This window comes from Myodes glareolus, chromosome 27, assembly GCF_982192425.1.
Source record: "Myodes glareolus chromosome 27, mMyoGla1.1, whole genome shotgun sequence".
Lineage (NCBI taxonomy): Eukaryota > Metazoa > Chordata > Mammalia > Rodentia > Cricetidae > Myodes > Myodes glareolus.
The window spans coordinates 22,768,235-22,787,656 of record NC_142052.1 but is presented as its reverse complement, the minus strand read 5'-3'; the positions used below and the strand labels follow the sequence as shown (position 1 = coordinate 22,787,656).

At 38.5% G+C, this 19,422-nt stretch overlaps 1 protein-coding gene across 1 annotated transcript in view; it reads left to right on the top strand.

Annotated features, from left to right (window-relative positions):
* Window positions 1-1,333: 1,333 nt before the first annotated feature.
* Window positions 1,334-19,422, top strand: part of LOC148117609 (kinetochore protein NDC80 homolog) — a 46,654-nt gene continuing 28,565 nt past the window's right edge. Inside the window, 7 exon segments of the mRNA XM_087902233.1 lie at window positions 1,334-1,411; window positions 4,138-4,239; window positions 7,433-7,522; window positions 11,597-11,690; window positions 13,046-13,152; window positions 14,020-14,164; window positions 17,309-17,514. Coding sequence (XP_087758359.1) covers window positions 1,334-1,411; window positions 4,138-4,239; window positions 7,433-7,522; window positions 11,597-11,690; window positions 13,046-13,152; window positions 14,020-14,164; window positions 17,309-17,514 — 822 coding nt within the window.

The following is a 19,422-nucleotide window of genomic DNA, read 5'->3' as shown; positions in this document are numbered from 1 at the left end:
GTTTACATTTTTTTAAAAAAAGTGTTTCAAGATGTTCTTTGATAAAGAATGACTTTAGAAGGACTAGTATCTGAAAACAGGTTTTTTTGGTTTTTTTTTTAGCACCTGTAGAACATTAATCATTTCTCACTTCAGTCTTCTATAAAAAAGAATCCAGGAATAGTTCGTGTATAAGCAATAGCTCTTATAATAGTCTTACTAATTGGCCTTATAATGACAAAATACAGGAGATCTTGGCCAACCAGAGATAATACTTCTAGTTCAAACTTCTTAGCTAAGGTGAATTTATATTTCTTCTGTAGAATATAATCAAACTCACAGAGGTCCCCCTGCCTCTGACTCCTGAGTAATGGGATTAGAGGAGTGCAGCACCACTGCCCCACAAATTTTATATTTCTTAAGGCATCTTGAAACTAAGATGAGTGTAAGTCCACAGTGGTTGAAAAGAATTTTAACAACTTTTAGTCATAATAAATCTGCATAGGAATAGTTTTTGTTTATATTTTTTAAAAAAATCTTTATTGTTTTTCTTTTATGTATAAAGTGTTTTGCCTACATGTATGTCTGTAGACCACATGTGTGTCTGGTGACCACCAAGGCCAGAAGAGGGCATAAAACCTCCTGAAATTAGAGTTATAGTTGTGGGTCCTGGGGATTTAACCCAGTTGTTTGGAAGAGCAGGCAGTGCTCTAGACCACTGAGCCATCTCTCCAGCCCCAGGGATATTTTGAAAAACAAAACAACAATAAGAAACTCTATGAAAAGCAACTGGGCACTGCTGCAAAAGTACTTGATTATCTCAAACACAGATGAGTTAATTCATCTCCCAGTAGGAAACTATGTACTTTTGCACAATGTTTGTACTTAACATTTCTTTTTCTTCAAAGAATGATGTTAAAACTTAAAAAGTAACATAAAAGATAAGAAGTGAAAAAAATTAAAAGACTAGGAAGGACCTGGGTATTAATATTCAACAACTGAAATATTTTCATTTTGATAGATAAATTAAGTACTATATTTTTTCTCAAGTACCAGTTCTTTAACCCTTTACTTGTCATAAAAATGCATTTATTTTTAAAAGCCAGGAGGTAGATATGGTGATACAGACCTAGAATCCTAGCATCCGGGAAACTAAGGCAATGTCAAGCACAATTGAGATATCAGGGCCATCCTGGGTTGCATAGCAAGTTCAATGCCAGCCTGGGCTACTTAACAAGACTGTCTCAAAAATAAACAACAGAGCAAAGTCAGCATTTTTAAACTGAATTTACATTCAAAGTTCAAACTCTTGACTTCTGAGATGACAGAAAAATTATTTTTTTCTGAAACAGACATGGAACTTCTTACAGTTCAGAAGTGGCTGCATTCAAGAAATGTCAGACAAGAGAAAGCTGCCGTTCGCTGGGAGCAGGTACATCTGTCTCATTAAATTAATCATTCTGGAAAAGCTAGAGTTGTTTTCAATGACCTGTGAGGATAAATCCAGCTCTATAACAGACATATCATCATCGCGGGAAGGCAAGTGCTTTGCCATCTCATATAATTCTGACAAGTTGCAAGCATCAGGTGGTAAAAGGACGCGGCCACTATTTCCATGCTGTGTTTCAACAACTGGGTAGAGAACACCACTTTTGAGACCTTCTTTGATTAACTGCGAGGATCCACCCAAAATAAGCTCTCTGATCTGTAAACAACAATTGTTTAAAGTACATTAAAATAATGCTGGTTTAAAATTATTGTTCAGGGGCTGGAAAGATGGCTCAGCAATTAAGAGCATTAGCTGTTCTTAAAGAGAATCTGGGCTCAGTTCCCAGTTCCCGCGCAGTCACTCACAATCAGCTCTCAATCCAGTTCCAGGAGCTCTATCCCCCTCTTCTGGCTCAGAGGGCACCCAGGAAACACACGATACATAGACATGCATGCAGGCCAAACATCCACACACATAAAGTAAAATTAGATTACAATTAAAATGAATTTCCAAATAATTAAATTTGTGCTGTGCTTTGAATATCTTATTTCATTTATTAAAATCTACTCTTATTAAGTTCAGAGTTATTTTAGAGTATAATGAGACTATAAGAGTTTTTACGAGACTACTTTTGAACTCTACGGAAGGAAACACAGCTCATAAACCCCCTATTAAGTAATGTGACAATATATGTATACAAAATGATGAAGTTTTGAGCCAAAACTAACTATTCCTCGCTTAGGTTGTTTCTCTTAGATATCTGGCTGTGGTGATGAGGAAAATAACCAATGCTCATGCTCACTGAGGCTTTGCACAGACAAACCTCACAACATTCATGTAGGACATGGAGACAAAGGACACCTATCAACATAAAGCACATGTTTTTCCTTGTGGCAGGAACCAGAGTCCTTTGTCCTGGTCCACACATTCCACATCATCTGCAGCATCTATGAAACTTCATGGTAGGTTAACTTGTAGACTTTCTAAATCTCAGTCTTCACTGTCCTCATGCAGTGTAGGGTAATCATGTCTTCTGTACAGGACAAATACTGACCTTAGACACTGCTCTAAACCCACCTTTGAAAACCCAACAGAAAGGGTAAAACAAGTAACACAAATTCTGCAGACAGTGAAGTTCTCAATGTTACACCTAGGAGCACTATATCTAACAGTTACAGAACATAATGTTCAGCCCCACATTAAAATCTCAAAGATAATGTATATGCTGGGCAATGAAACAAAACACTACACACTTAAAGGAACCAGAATTTATTTTTCTACCCCAAAGGACTTAAGTTAGAAATCAAGAATAAATTGATACTAGAATCAACCAAATGCAAATGAAGTAGTTCTCTTCTAAATAATTCATGCAGGTCAAAGATGAAATCACAAGAGAGATTAGAAAATGTTTTTTTTTTTTCACAATGGAAGTGAAAATATAAAATGCCTAGACTCACAACATGATACCATTTCATACCCATTGGGATGGCAATTACAAAAAGAAACAGAAAGTTTTGATGAAAAAGTAGAAAAACTGGAATGCATTGTTGGTGGAAATACAAACATTGTACAGCGGCTATGAAAAACAGGATGGCAGTTTCTGGGGGAAAAACAATTCAATTTATAGTCTAACTACTCCATGACTTCTACAGTAGTAATATGTAATTACTACTGGTACTGTAATTAATACTAGTGGTAGTAGTAATATCTACCAAATGTTCAATCCAAGATAATTAAGTGGAAGATGAAGAAAAAAATGCATGTTTTCTCTCAGAATGTAGACTTGATGATCTATGCATGTCTATATCATTATTTAAGCCTCGGCGTCCCGAGGGCTTCGGCACCAGATGTCCCGCGCTACCGTCTCGCCAGCAAGAACCACGCGGAACACTAGGATCCTTCTGCAGGAATGGCTTTAATCCTCTTGGGAGCTAGAGCATAAGCCAACATGGCCGGGGACCCAGATAAGATGGAACCCATCCCTTATAAAGGAAACAGACCCTGCTCTGGACGTGTCATTCCTGGATTGGTCAACTGCTCCCAGTCCCAGGTGAAACCTTGGGAGTAGTGGAAAAATACCCACACGTGTGAGCTTTCTAGCTCACCTGGTGGTGCAGCGCCATCTATGGTGGAGAGTGTGGTTGCGGCCCTCTACAGATATGCCCACGGGCCAGCCTAATGGAGACAATTCCTTTATTGAGGTTCCATCTTTCCAGATGACTCTAGCTTGTGTCAGGTTGACAAAGTTAACCAGCAGAGAGATAAAGTTTAAAAGCATTATAAATAAAGACAAGCACAGATCTGACGTGGTGCTGAACACCTGTGACCCCAACACTTGGGAAAACTAAGGAAGGAAAGTTGCTTGTTTGGAGACACAGGGACAAAAGTAGATTTAGTGACAGATAATCACTAATGTGTAAGAGAAGTACACTGAATGTAGGAAAATGAAAAGGTTTTTTTTAGGAGAATCCTTCTATACTCAGCTGTGAAACACCGTGCAAAATAATCTGTGGAATGTGAATAAATACACAAAAATCATTGATGGATAATATCTTCAGAGTAGACTCAAATATCTTCTCAGCAGGTGTATGTGCAGCTTTAAAATACACCTTTACTGTAGCCTTTATGCTTGCTAACATGGTTGCTCCTTATCTTCCTGTTTCTCATAGGTATCCTTTGCACTGTCCAAGAGCTCCATGTATGCAGTGGGAGCCCCTCATACCTGGCCTCACATCGTGGCAGCCTTGGTATGGCTGATAGACTGCATCAAGGTATTTGATTGATAGTTTAAATCTTACCTTTAAACGTTTAGTTTTTGCTTTGTTTTGTTTTTCCTCACAATGATTTTCTATTTCTCTCCCAATCTGACTTTTGCAACTTGTCTCCAAACCTGCTTCTGCTTTCAGAGCACGTTTGATTTGAAGTTCTTCGAACTGTTTGTGTCAGAACGGTGAGCAGGGAGAAGCTCTGCTTGACAGATTGTTTTCCTGGGGCGTTAGAGTTCAGAAAAACATGAACCCACATGTTTTCTTTGCGAAATTCATTTTCTCCTTTCTTAAAAATGAAATCAGTATCAATCACAAAAATAGGAAAATAGAGAATGAATACTCTCCCAACTTACAGATAACTTTTAAGTCATTTTCTTTGGATACAGTTTTATTTGGTTTTGTTGTATTAGGAGTTGAACCGTTGGTGTCTCTAACATTGAGGTGCACTTTAGCCCTGGATATAGGTTTCAAAGTCCTGTTTACTCTAAAAATGTGTACAGTCATGTGTCACATGCTGATGTTCAGTCATTGATGGATGGCATGGTGGTCCCATAAGATTATGACAGATATGAACTAATTTCTGTCACTTAGTGATGGAGCCATTTCAAAATTGCTCATCTCTGGTGATGCTGATATAAACCTGTGCTGCAGCCATAGAAAAGTATAACACATGACTTAATGTTGCCTAACATGTTTACCCTACTTAATTTAGAGTGTACTACATTTTTTAAGCAAATCATTTTTTTCTGTAAAACAGTGCCATGTTAATCTGTAGCAACTTCTTTTTTCTACATACTAACAAATATTCCTCCAAGGAAACTATAGCAATTAAAATTACTCAGCCTCCAGATGTGATGGCACACCCCTTTAGTCCTAGCACTCAGGACAGAGGCAGGCAGATCTCTGAGTTCAGGGACAGCCTGGTCTAAGCATAGAAACCCTGTCTCTACACAACCATGTGTGAGCATTGCATGCCTATGGAGAGGCATTACTGTTTCAAAGTCTACCTTTGTGAAAACTTTAAAGCTTTTTTTTTTTTTTTTTAGTTCTATATCTCGCTATGTGCTTTTGCTATTAATTTGAAACTTCTTTGGTTTGTTGGTTGGTTGGTTTTTCTGAAAGTGAATCTCACCATGTTGCCTAGTCTGTACTCTGGGGTCAAAAAATCTTCCCACTGCAATCTGGTAAATAGCAGGAAATACAGGTGTATGTGCCACTGCATCCAGCTTTTAATCCATCATTTAATTTGAACCTTTTTGTATCAAGTCCCTTCTGTCTCAAACTGAGCCAATGATTTGGGAAGGGGTATTGTTGGGTTTGGTTTGGTTTTTTTTGTCAGGTTGCTTTGCCTTTGAGAAAGGAATGGCTGGGATATGGTGAGTGGTTGTTTTGGTTCACCATTTTGGAATAGAAACTATTTCACTGGTAGTCTTGACTGTGATCACCAGTCCTTGGCATTATATCCAGGTTTGTTTGTTTTTGTTTTGTTTTGTTTTGTTTGGACTTGACTTGGTATTCCCTAGGTTTATGTTCCCCCATGTTAGTGTTTGAGCCTCTTTTATTCTGTGTAAGTACTCTTCAGCTGAACCGCACTTCCCAGTCTTGATGATGCCTTTGAAGATTCTGTGTTTTGTTTACCCCTTCCTCATTGGTTTCAAATTGCATTCATAAACATTAGGGAAAAATTCCCACCTTGACAATATTTAACATTATCATTTGGGGAAGTATTAATTTTCTCATTTATACTTCACTGTTTCTTCAGTAAGATAATAACTTTCTTAATATCAAGTACCATATTTTTAAGTTCCTTTTGTTTTGATGTTTTCTTAACTATATTTCTAAGTTATTAATGCTGAGACTTGTAGTGATAGTTCAAGACTTTCTTATCTCACTACTCTTAATGAACTATCTTACCCCATTCTAAATTATTTTCTATTACTACCACTGTTTACAAAGAAAGGGGTTTTTGTTATTTAGTCATGATATATTCAGATAAAAGGTAGTGTTTTCCCTGCAGAAATAGATCTGCTATCATCTCAAAAATGGCTTTTGAAGTCAGGCTTAGTGATTCTGGCCTGTAATCTCATCTACTTAGGAAGTTAAGGCAGAAGGATCACAGGTTCCTTTACTTACAGGTGCTTCTACAAAGAGAGGTTTAGGCCGGCCTGTGGAACTTAGACCCTGTGTCAAGACAAAAAGGAAAAGAGAACTTAAGAATAGCTCAATGATAGGTTGCTGGTCTAGCATACATAAGACTGGTAATTCACTCCCACCCCGCATGAAGTTGCTGCTGGCTGGTGATGGAACAGAGTGATAGGGAGCTTGTCTAAGCACGTATAAGTACTGGCATAACGGTTGGAGAAACAATTGAAAATATTCCTTTAAAATGTTATTTTTATTTATTTATGTGTGTGAATCTCTGTGTGAGGCCAGAAGAGAACATTGGGTCCACTAGAACCAATGTCACAGGCGTTTGTGAACCATGCAACACGTAAGCTGGGAAACAAACTTAAGTCCTCAAGAAAAGCACCAAGTACTCTTAACAATTTGAGCCCTCTCTCCAGTTCTGAAAATATAATCATTCTCTTCACCTCCATATATAGTATATGATTGATGGCTTCTACTTGTCCACTATTTGTTATTTTGCTCTGATTCCAAATTGCTTCATAGCATTTTATTAGTGGCTTGATAGTTTCTCTCATTCTTCACTGTGCCTCTTTGCTCACTTAGCACACAGTCTGTCTGCATACCAGCAGTTTGACCATGGCCGCATCTCTTTTTGAGACTAAATGACAAGGTTGCACGTGCTCCAAAATAAATTTTGGTTGGGGTCTCGCTTGGATTTCCTGTGCCCAGAACAATGCTCAGAAATCGTATTTTGTTAGACAATACCACCTTCACCTGGTGGGGCTCCATTCTATAGCTTTAGATGAAGATGCTGTCTCAAAACAATGTTAGCAAGGGGCTTGAGAGATGACTTGGTTAAGAGAACTTCCTACCTACCCTTCCAGAGAACCAGAGTCCCAGCACCCACTCCAGGTAGCTCTCAATTACCTGTAACTCCAGCTACATGGAGTCCAGTGCCCTCTTCTGACCTCACAGAACACTGTATATATAATAACACATCTTTAAAAAAGAATGAATTTTACAAACTATCAGCTCCACTAATCTAATGTGTTGTTTGTGTACTAATTAGATTTATCGTGCCATGAAAGAAAGAGCACCTCTATTTGATGATGGGCAGGCTTGGGGAGAAGACAGTGAAGATGGTATAAAACATAATAAGGTACTATATATTACTATTAACAATATATAAAGAGGATGCTTTTATATTCTTCACTAAAAGGTATTCTTTTATAGAACTTGTCTTTTGTTTTCTAGGAAATTTCTGAGTTTGATTTTTTTAAAGCCAGATTTAATTCATGAATTTTTCTTGTGTAAAATCCCTCATGTGGTGGCCAGAGCTGAAGCCTATGTCCTGTGAGCAGAGACTCTGTTGTGAGTTTTCACAGATGGTCAAGGAATTCCCGAAAGGGAGACTTGATGAAGATAGTCTTTTTACGGAGGTTAGGGGTCAGGTAACTGTATGTCCTTGAGATGACCTCCAAAAAAAGTGGCCTTGGCAAGGTTGCTAAAATTCTTACTACATATTCTTGACTGTCCTAGAACTTTCTATGTGGACCAGACTGCTCCTGACTCAAAGAGATGTCCCTACTTCACTTCCAAATGCTGAGATTGACAACATGGAAAGTCATTTCCAAGCAAAATGCTTATAAAATAGATAATCTAAAGGAAAATATTTTTAGTAAAATAAAATGGTTCTGGGTCTGGAGAAATGACTCAGAGGTTAAGAGCATTGCCTGCTCTTCCAAAGGTTCTGAGTTCATTTCCCAGCAACCACATGGAGGCTCACAACCATATGCAATGTGATTGGTGCGCTCATCTGGCATGGAGGTGTACAGGGAGAAAGAACATTATATACATAATAAGTAAATACATCTTTTTAAAAAATTATCTTTTAAAAAATACTGAGTGTGGCTACTATTGAAATGACCTTATAACTTCCTAAAATTACTAACTACAAAAACTTTAAAATGTTAACTGAAAAATGCTACTTTAACCATGTGCACCCCTTTAATCCCAGCACTCAGGAGGCAGAAGCAGGCAGACCTCTATGAGTTCATGGCCAGACTGGTCTGTATAATAAATCCCAGGCTAGCCGGGGCTACATAGTGAAACCTGTCTCAAAAGAAAAATAGAGAGGAAGAAAGAAAGAAAGAAAGAAAGAAAGAAAGAAAGAGAAAAAGAAAGAATAAAGAAATGTATTGGAACTAATACATGTGTTATAGATCAACTTCCTTTTCCTCCTACTTCTTACTTTAATGTCAAGACAAAACATAACTATATGGTGAGCAGAGGGGTTAGGGAATTGCTGGAGCTTGAATTCCAGGCACCTCATGCCAAAAAGTCTTCATAAATTGTTCAGACTGGCCTTAAACTACTCTGTACTCAAGGAAAGCCTTGAACTCATAAACCTTCTTCTTTGGCTTCACAAGAAGTTAAGAATACAGAATTGGCACATATTGACTCTTAAAATACTGCATGTAGGTTGTTCTGGTTTATTTTGTTCTGGCTGCTGTAGTTAGGCATATTGTTACTTAGCTGAGTTACCACATCCAAAAGTAGCTGTATTAAATGTAATAAACGGTTGGGTATGGTGGTACACTCTCATAACATCAGCACACAGAAGGCTAAAAAATGGGAGATCATAAATGACAAAGAGAAAAGTAATTATTTTTTGGCGAGGTTTCTGTCTTGCCCGGTTCCCGCAACCATTAAGTCCCAAAGAAGTCACACAGAGGTCTACATTAGTTATCAAGTGATTGGTCTGTTACCTCAAGCTTCTTATTAACTCTTATAACTTATATTAGCCCATTATTCTTATCTGTGACAGTCACATGGCTCAGTACCTTTTTCAGCGGCATAGTCACATCTTGCTTCTGTGTCTGGACAGGACTGAAGAGGTAGCTTCCCTGTTCCCAGAATTCACTTGTTCTCATTAACCTTCCTCTACTTCCTCTCTGGTTGTCTCACATATATTTCCTGCCTACCTACTGGCCTATCAGCATTTATTTAAAACATAATTAACGAAACATAGACAATTGTCCTGCACCAATTATTTTTAAAAAAATAAGAATAAGTTGGTTCCATATGCTTTATTAGAACATAGAATGCATGGCAAACCCCACTGTATTCTGAAATACAAACATTAGCTCGAGAATAAACTTGAGATTATGTGTGTTGCCTGATATATATTAAGGACCATAGGCATCTCAAAATAAAAATTGCTTCGTGCACTAGTTTTAACTGTGTCTGGTTAAAGCCTGTCTCACAAAATGAAAGTGGTAATCATTCTAGTCTCATCTTTTATGAATGCCTGAGAAATAGTTTAAAGTTATATTAACTGACTAGCATAGAATCAATGACCTTTTTTTCCTCAGAGTGTATATGTGTATCATGTGTGTCACATGCACATGTGAGATCAGAGACAACTTTAAGGAGTTGACTCCTTCTCCCACTATAGACCCTGAGTCTCAAACTCAAGTGGGCAGACTTGCAGAGGAAGGACTTTCACCCACTCAGCAGTCCAACCAACCCACCCCTTTGTTTTAAACAAGAATGAACGTGCCACATTAAGCAGTGATCCAGGCTGCAGAGGCTGCTGGAGAACCTTTTATCCTTTCCTCTTGAGAATTCTCAGGCTGGAGACAGAGCTTTTCCAGAGCGCTTGCCTGAAGCATCCAGAGCCCTGGGCTCTGTCAGCCCCTCAGCAGTAACAGCCAAGCTCCTAGGGAAGAGCCCACATGGCAGGGCATGTACAGCAGATTCCACTTCTAGCACAGTTTATCACAGGATAACTCAGCTTCTGGTCATCAGCTATGTGGGACTACAAAGTACCTAGGGTTTAAACTTACCACACCTAAGGAGAGTGATTCACAAAAGCAGACTGAAGTAGCATGAAGGTATCGTCATTAGCCACCAGTGGGCTCCCTTTCTGCTTACAGGAATGTTTGCTGCCTGTCTATGCTATCTCTTCCACATCAACAGGGTCATGAGAGGGTTTCTTAGTAAGCACAGTATTGATGAAAGGGTGTGTGTCTGTCTTGGGAAATACGTACTTTATCTAGGCTGTGGAATTCTCTGATTAGCCGTTCTCAGAGTCACGTGTTGTGAGACACTATGATTCCAACATTTATGGAGACTGAGGAAAAAGAATCACCAGTCAGAGGCCACACTAGTCTACATAGTGAGTTCCAAGGCAGGCTGAACTACACTGGTCAAATGCTTCATGTCTGAAAACAGAACTTTCTCTTGGGTCACAGCTCTAATAGTCTCCTCGTAGGGCTCCACCTTCCACGGCATTATTCACCTGAAGATTCTGACTTTCATAATTAGTCCCTGTCTGTCTAATTGGAATTAGATAATCATAATCCACTTCAATTTTTCATAAGGTGCAAATCCTTTTTTTTTCTGCCAGTCTTATAGATGCATAGTAGTGACTCAGCTTTTGTTCTGGCTTGTTTGTCTGAGTCTTTGTTTAAAATAATACTATTATTTTATGTGTGTGGATGATTTGCCTGCATGTAAGTCTGTGTACCATATGTGTGCAGTGCTCATTGAGGCCAAAAGAGAGTGTCAGATCCTCTGGACTAACATTACAAAGAATTGTGAGCCACCATGTGGGTGCAGAGAACCAAAACCTGCTCCTCTACATTAGCAGCAATTACTCTCAGACACTGAGCTATCTCTGTAGCCACAGCTTTATCATCATCATCATCATCATCATCATCATTATTGTTATGTGTTGTTTTTTATGTTTAGACATATTTAGTTCATACATGTGTGAACCACATATGTGCCTATTGCCCCAGGAAGTCAGAGACAGCATCAGATTCCCTGGGACTGGGGCTGTGAATAGTTGTGTGTGCCATGTTGGTGATGGGAACAAACCAGGTCCTGTGCAGGAGGACCACTGAGCCTCGCCAGCCACAGCATTCTTCTTAAAGAAGACTAAATTTGTGCATTTTATGTCAAATTATATTTTTTAGTAAGGTTCCTGGGTTGACTTCCAAATATCTACCCAAAATGTGTATTTTCATCCCTATTCATGTTTAGAAGTAATAGATTGTGTACATCTTTATAGCACAGTTAATGGCAGGTTTTCAATCTTTTCTTCTAAGGAATTTATATAACTGCCTACTCCATTTTTATTCAAATTTAAATTTCCAATTAGAAAAAAATGAAACAAACTGAATAGAGAATCATGTCTTTGTTTTTAAAATCTACTTATCACAATCAGTTGTTTCTGGAATACACCATCAAATGCTATGAGAGTTTCATGGCCGGTGCTGACGACTTTGAAGAGATGAATGCAGAGCTGCAGTCCAAGCTGAGTAAGTATCCTCCCTGCTGTGCTGCCACTTAACTCTGGGTGCCTGCTTGTTTTGTCATGCCTGATGTTTTCATTAGCTACTTTATGAGGTGGGTACCTATGAATTGGTCTTTGATGGTTCTTTAATGGGAACAAGTAATAGTTAAGCAAAAAATAGTCAACCCTGAGTCATACCCCTTTTGGGCTACGTGAATTCAAGAATGTTTGACCTCTTTGAAACTTAGTGAACTAGAAAGCAATGTCATAAAATACCAAATGAGCCAGGTGATGGTGGTGCATGCCTTTAATCCCAGCATTTGGGAGGCAGAGTTCGAGGCCATCCTGGTCTACAAAGTAAGTTCCAGGAGAGTTGAGGTTTCACAGAGAAAGGCTGTTTCAGGGGGAAGAATAAAAGGAAGAATGAGAGAGAGAGAGAGAGAGAGAGAGAGAGAGAGAGAGAGAGAGAGAAGTTAGAGAAAGTTAACAAGCCATTATAATTCCAAATATGTTATTTTTCTCTCAGTATTACCTAGTGATGCGGGAATATCACTTTGATACCTATGGCACAAAAGGTCAAAGGGGAAAACCAACATTCCCCAGGATGCACTAGGGATGTACGAGTAGAGGACACTCCAGCTGTTGTAACTATCTTCCATCTGTCCAGGGAGCAGATAGATACATTTAAAAAGGCAAAACATGAGGATAAGAGAAATGGTTCAGTCTATAATGTCCATCTTCAATAAGCATGAGGACCTGTGTCTAATTCCGACACCCATAAAACTGTCGAGTGTAACAGGTGGAAAGGTAGAGACTTGAGATCCCTAGAGCTTGTCAGCCTGTGAAACTGACCAGACTGGGGAGAGATCTTCCCTAAGACATGAAATGGAAACAGCTGAGTAAGTCTCACAATGTAGCCTCTGACTTCTATATGCACACATGCATACTCATGACCACATAAACATGCATAACACACACAAGGGAAAATTCATTGTGATCTAATAGGGAAACCATTTAATGAGTTATTTAATGTTTCTATATATAATTAAACATATAAACTAATCTACTCAAATATTTTTACATTCCTGCTGTGTGCCAGGCACTAAAAATGCAGTTATGGGGAACAGAAAATCTTGACTTTATTCTGTTGGAAAGAAAGTAATGATAATTAAATGAGGAACCATAAGGCCAATAACAACAGGTGATATGAAAGAAAGCTTAAGCAGGTTGAGGGCAATAGACTATTCCATGGAGTAAAAATAACACTTGCTGTTATAGAAGGTAGTATCTAGTGCATTGGGGGAAAAGGGGGAATAAGGTACTGAAAACTTGAAGGATGCTGTAGGTTGATTCTGATGAAGTGTTTGGGCTTTTTTCCAGAGGATTTATATAAGGTAGAAGCGTCCAAGCTGCAGTCATTAGCAGAAGAAAACAAAGAACTCAGTGAACATATTGCAAGATTGGAGCAAGAAAGAGAAAAAGAACCGGTTAGTAACTGTGTTTTTGAACTCACTTGACAGCTCTTTAGACTCTTGAGCCTGTTTGAGAAGACCCTCTTATGGAAGGTGTTTTTAAATGGGTTAAAAAATAAGCTTCTTAAAGGTAAGATAGTATAGACTTTCAGTGAAACCATGTGTGGTATCTGCGGTACTTTGTTTTCTCTTGTGGTCTACTAGTCGTGGACTAATGGTGCTGGGAATATGATGAAAGCTTCCTGCCTGTTTACATAAGACCCAAACAACCCTTTGAACAGGGTCCCTGGGGTATTTACTTGCAAGGAACATTGTTCTCAAGAGGTCCTGAGTTTAGGTAGTGAAAACACGGTGGTAACAAACTGGCTTATAGAGTATACTGTAACATGCATGTTTTTATAAAAGCAAGATGACATTGTGGGTGTTTATTTTAATATGTATGGGTATTTTGCCTACATGCATATCTGTGTACCACATTCTCACAGTGCCTGTGGAGAATAGAAGAAGATGTCAAATCTGAACTCAAGATACAGAGAGTTGTTAAACTGAATCCAGGTCCTGTGAAAGCAAGCAGCGCTTGTACCCCTGAGCCAACTTTCCAAACCTGGTAGCAGAATCTTTATCTTGGTTTTATTAGTGGAGCACGCAGATGTTCTGAAAAGTAATCAGATATTAAGTATATGTGTTTCTACATTATCCTTGGTCTTTCCCAATTATAAAATGAAGTCTTTCATTAAATTATTACGTTATAGTAGTAATACCAAAGTTCTTTTTTTCAGTTGTTTTTACTTCCTCTAAGATAAGTGTAAATAATATTGTTTTCTTTAAAATACAGAATGCTTCTTGGTAAAAATAACTAACTTAGTCTGTTTTTTCTTCAAGAATCGCTTAAAATCATTGAAGAAACTGAAAACTTCCTTACAAGAAGATGTTCAAAAGTATAAAGCATACATGAAGAGTTTGGAGTCACATTCGTCCGTCCTAGACCAGCAACTGAGTGGTCTTGATGACGAAATTGGGAGGCTACGTAAGCAGAGCTAAGGGATCATGTAGCTTGGCCTACGGGCTATATAAACAGCTATGTGATCCTTTCCTTCTTTGATAACTTTCTGCAGTAGTTATCAAGTTCTCAGTATAGCTCATTCATCCAGGCGCAGTAGCGCACACCTTTAATCCTAGCACGTGGGAAGCAGAGGCAGGTGGATCTCTGTGAGTTTGAAGGCAGCCTGGGCTACAAAATGAGTGACAGGACAGCCAGAGCTGTATCATGAGACCCTGTCTCGATAAAAAAAGACAAAATAATAAGTGTTGTTTGGGTTTTCATCCTGCCTGGTTTCTGTCCTCCCAAAAGGTAGAACAGCCAGTCATCCCCATAGAAAGCACACAGAGGTCTATAGTAATAATAAACTGATTGGCCCCTTAGCTCAGGCTTCTTATTAACTCTTATAACTTATATTAACCCGTTGTTCTTATCTATGATAGCCACATGGCTCAATACCCTTTTCAGCGGGGCAATCACATCTTCCTTTTTCTGTGTTTGGGACGGGAATGAGGAGGAATGGGCTTCCTCCTTCCCAGAATTCTTCTGTTCTCCTTGACCCACCTCTACTTCCTGCCTGGCTACTGGTCGATCAGTGGTTATTTAAAACATAATTGAAAGAATATAGACAATTGTCCTGCACCAATTAATAATTATTTTTCTCTCATAGTTCCTAATGTAATTTAAGAGCCAAAGGATTCAGGAAGAATCTGTTTTTCCAGCTTCTATGACTGACAGCATACCTAGGTTTATGTCCACATCACTCTAATCTCTAACTCCATCTTCTTACTGTCTCTTCTCTGCATCCTCTTTTATCTTCCTTTTTTAAAACTATATTTGTTTCCCATGCTGGTTTTGTATTGGCCCCAGCCTCCAGCAGGCCGTAATACTACATAGCGCAAGCTCACCTCAGAATATTGCCTCCAAAAATTAGAATGATAAATTGCCACCACACCCTTCTCTTTCTGTTCTCTTTCTTTCTCTTTTCTCTTTTCTTTTTCTTTTTTTTTTTTGGTTTCTTGGTTTTTTGTTCTTCTGAGATAGGGTTTCCCTGTGTAGTCCTGGCTGTCCTGGAACTCTCTTTGTATTCCAGGCTGGCCTTGAATGCAAAGAGATCCACTTCCCAAGTGCTGGGATTAAAGGTGTATGCCATTCCTGCCCAGCTCTTCTTTTTTTTTAAGTTTTAAGTGTATGTTAATTTTATGTGTAGCACATGTCGACCTGATACCCTCAGGTCAGAAGAGGGTGTCAAATGTGCTGGAACTGGAGTCAAAGATGGTTGTGTATGTTATCTGTGTGAGGACATGCCACAGGATACAAGTGGAGGTAAAAGGACAACTCTTGCAGTCCATTCTCTCCTTGCAGCTTTAGATAGTTCTGGGTACCAATCTCAGTTTGGCAGGCTTGCTCAGCAAGGACTCTGCCTGCTGAGCATCTTACTGGCCCTAACCAGCTAGACTCTTGATCTCTGCCTCCTTCTCTTGCCTGTAACTGTCATATCCTCTATCAGTGCCATGTAAGCAAATCCGCAACTGAAACAGATTAAAAACAAAGTGCAAAGCTGCACGTGCCCCATCCTCTACACGCAACAGCACAGCAAAGGGTGCGCCTGAGTGTCCTGTGTCTTCCTAACATTGGATTCAGGAGCACATGCCAACTGTAGTTAAGCTTTGGAAAATACTATGGCACATAGAACTTCCTAACTTCTGTGACACCAGAAACAGAGCAGAAGTTGACTTAAGTCACAGAGCCATTAAACTACAGTTTAAAAATAAATATAAGGAGAGCTGCAGTTTTTCTAGAATTCTGTAGTTTCTTCCTTCCTTATGTCACTCTTAATGTCTATCATATGTAGATTGTGAAGATGGTCTTTAGAGATTTGGATTTAACTCTTAGTCTATGTACTTCTGATCATCTACAAAGCCAAGGCTTATAATTGTCACATTGTATATACTAAAATCAAGTTTATACACAATACTCCAATTGTGCATAATGTGTTTGCTGTAAATGAACTCTCACTGTTTTCTTAGCCCTTGATCAATGTCCTTTGCTTTTCAATATCATAGACTATTCTTAGTCCCAATGTAATTAAATCAATACTAATATTATTCTTTTCTTTACACATAATCAAAAGAATTAGTACATAGCTTCTTTTTGTGAGTGTAGAGAAAGTGGCATACGTATGTCTATGTATGTGTTTATGTACATGTGTGGTACGTGCATACATGTGGAACATGGAGATTAATACCTAGGTCTTCCTTGATCACTCTGCACCTTACTTTGAACTGTGGCATCTCTCTAAATTTGGTGCTCATCTGTTCAGCTAGGCTGGCAGCCACTGACCTCTAGGGATCTCTGTCTGTCCACCTTCCACCCATAACATGAGGGTCACAGATGCGTGCCCAATGAACAACTTTTATGTGGATGCTGGATCTAAACTCAAGCCCTCCTTTTCTCGCACCACAGACTCTTTACCAACCACACCACTTCGGCACCTCCTTATTCTTAGGAGAATATCACATCCAAAAATTGCCAGCTGAGTAGATGAGAGAGTAATATCATCTGCCATTTGTTTTAATTCTCTGACTTGGTTAACTTCCTTGATTACTTAAAACCATTCAAGACTACAATTGAGTAGGACATACTTAGATTCTGTAGATCTATCTTGCTTTTGTGCAGAGACATAATAGATGCATAAAGTTACTTAAACCAACTCAGAGGTAGAGTTTACCAACAATTGTGTATAAGCCACATTTCTGAATAGGTCAAATTTGTAAAAGAGTATTAGAAGCATTTAAAATGAACATAAAAAAGTTGAACTATGCCTGTTTCCAAGTTTTAAATGTAACTTTGGATGGAGCCACAATTTGTCAGACCCTTCTTTCTGAAACAAACATGGAAGATATCAACCTAAAGCTCTAGTTGTATGGCTTATGTCTTTAGTGAGGTAGGATCACTTATCCATAAGAAAGGATGTATATATATATATATATATATATATATATATATATATATGTACACACACACACACATATATATAGTCAACATTTAAACAATCATAAATGGTGCCATCAGGTTCTCTGTAGAGTATTTTTTTAAACAAATTGAAAGATTTTGTTTCTTCTCTTGCAGAATTAGAATGTGAAGCAATGAGAGAGGAGAATGCTCAGCTACAGAATATAGTTGATAACCAAAAGTACTCGGTTGCAGACATCGAGAGAATAAATCATGAAAAACATGAGTTGCAACAGACCATTAATAAATTAACCAAAGACCTAGAGATTGAACAGAAACAAATGTGGAATGAGGAATTAAAATATGCCAGAGGCAAAGAGGCGGTAAGTCATACTGCATTCTGAGTGACCCCTCATCATGGAAGACCTTACTAAAGGCGTGTGTAACCAAGGGAAATTCTGTAGGTAGAGGGATAAATTTTTCTAACACTGACATTTAGCACAGCTAAAACACTCATATCCATATGCCAGCTCATCAACACCTCTATTATTTATCAGTCAAATTTTAGATAAACTCAGTTTTCTGATGATGAACTATGATCTCAACAAATAAATAAATGTATGTATGTGATTCTAACGTAGGGTGACAAAACAGGTCACTGTAAGTGGTCATCCATCTTCCCTTATCTCCTAACTCTGGTAGGTAAGCTCCATCCCTGCGTATAACGGAAATAGGTATACATCTGTATACACATTTATAAGAGCTACCATCATTATGGGTCTACATAATGATGGAACAGAAGCTTAGCATGCTCAGGGTATCAAGTTCAATACATAATACTAACGAAAAGGATGTGGTACCCAATCTTTGAGCCTAGAATTTGGTCAAACTTGATTCAGCTTTAGCCTGTAATTTCTTATTAACAGCATGCACAGTCCGTATCATCTAGCCTTTTATAGTCTCCACTTGCTTCTTTAGAAAAGGAAGTGTAGGAAGCAGAGAGAGGTCGATGTCTGTGAGTTCAAGGCCAGCCTAGTCCACAGAGTGAGTTCTAGAACAGTCTCTAAAGCTCCAGAGAAAGCCTGTTTTGAAAAAAATGAAAGAAAAAAGAAAATGAAGTGTAATTAGGCCACATCAGTTAATCTGAAGTGAGTTACTTCAGAATACCTTATCTCTCAGAGGCTGTGTAAGAAAGGAAAGGTTATAAATCTCTGGAATAAGTAAACATTGGGTTTATGAAACTAAAAAGGATAGTATTTTTTTGGCTGAACACTCTGAAAGAAGAAAATTATCTAGGGGGTAGGTAAGCTGTGTCCTAGGGAGGGGTCTGACTCTGGCCATGAGAAAGTGGGCTGCTTACCTGAGAGCTAAGAGTATCAAAAGTCTGTCTAGGTTACAAAAACTCACCTAAGCAATGCATCTGTAACCTTTTTTTGTACTAATTTTGCCCTACTTGTCAAGTCTGGTAGTATAGCAGAACTCTTGTGAAATACAACTATAAATATATAGTTATATTTATATAAATATAACATCTAGAACTGTTTTGAAATATAATGTTTACAACTGCATCTAGATCATCAGAAGTGTTGACTGTTGGAACTAATAATGAGAGAAAGAACGAGAGACACAAGCAGTCAACTCCTGGAAGCTTTTTCATTAGACTGAAAAGAGGAACCAGAAACAGTAGAACAGACCACTGATTGGGCCTACAGAGCAACAGAAGAGAAGAGAAACTGCCAGGCTGTGTTCTAGGGCCAGGGGAGGAGATACACACAGAGACACACACACACACATACACACACACAAAGAAATATATCAGATTCTATAGAGCTTACCTTCAGCTAGTAAGAGTGAACAAATATGTCACATTGTAAAGTAAATTAAGAGTTGGAAAAACTGGGGACTCCATTAGAGGGAAAAAAACACTGTTCTGGTAACAGATGAACCCTTAAAGGACAGAGAAATGTGAACTATTTAAAATTTTTTCAATATATTTGAAATAACACTTTGAAATGTAAATTATCTATTTCTTTTACTTGGTGTAATGAAAAGGTGTTAATTCTATAGTATGCAAGTTTTGAGTTTCCCCTCACACACTTTGGATTTTTTCTTTTGTTTTTGTTTCTTTGTTTGTTTGTTTGCTTTTTCCAGGCAGAGTGTCTCTGTATGTAACCCTGGTTGTCCTGGAACTCCCTCTGTAGACCAGTCTGGCCACAAATTCACAGAGATCTGCCTGCCTCTGCCTCTGCCTTCCAAGTGTTGGGATTAAAGGCATGACCAGCTCTAAACTT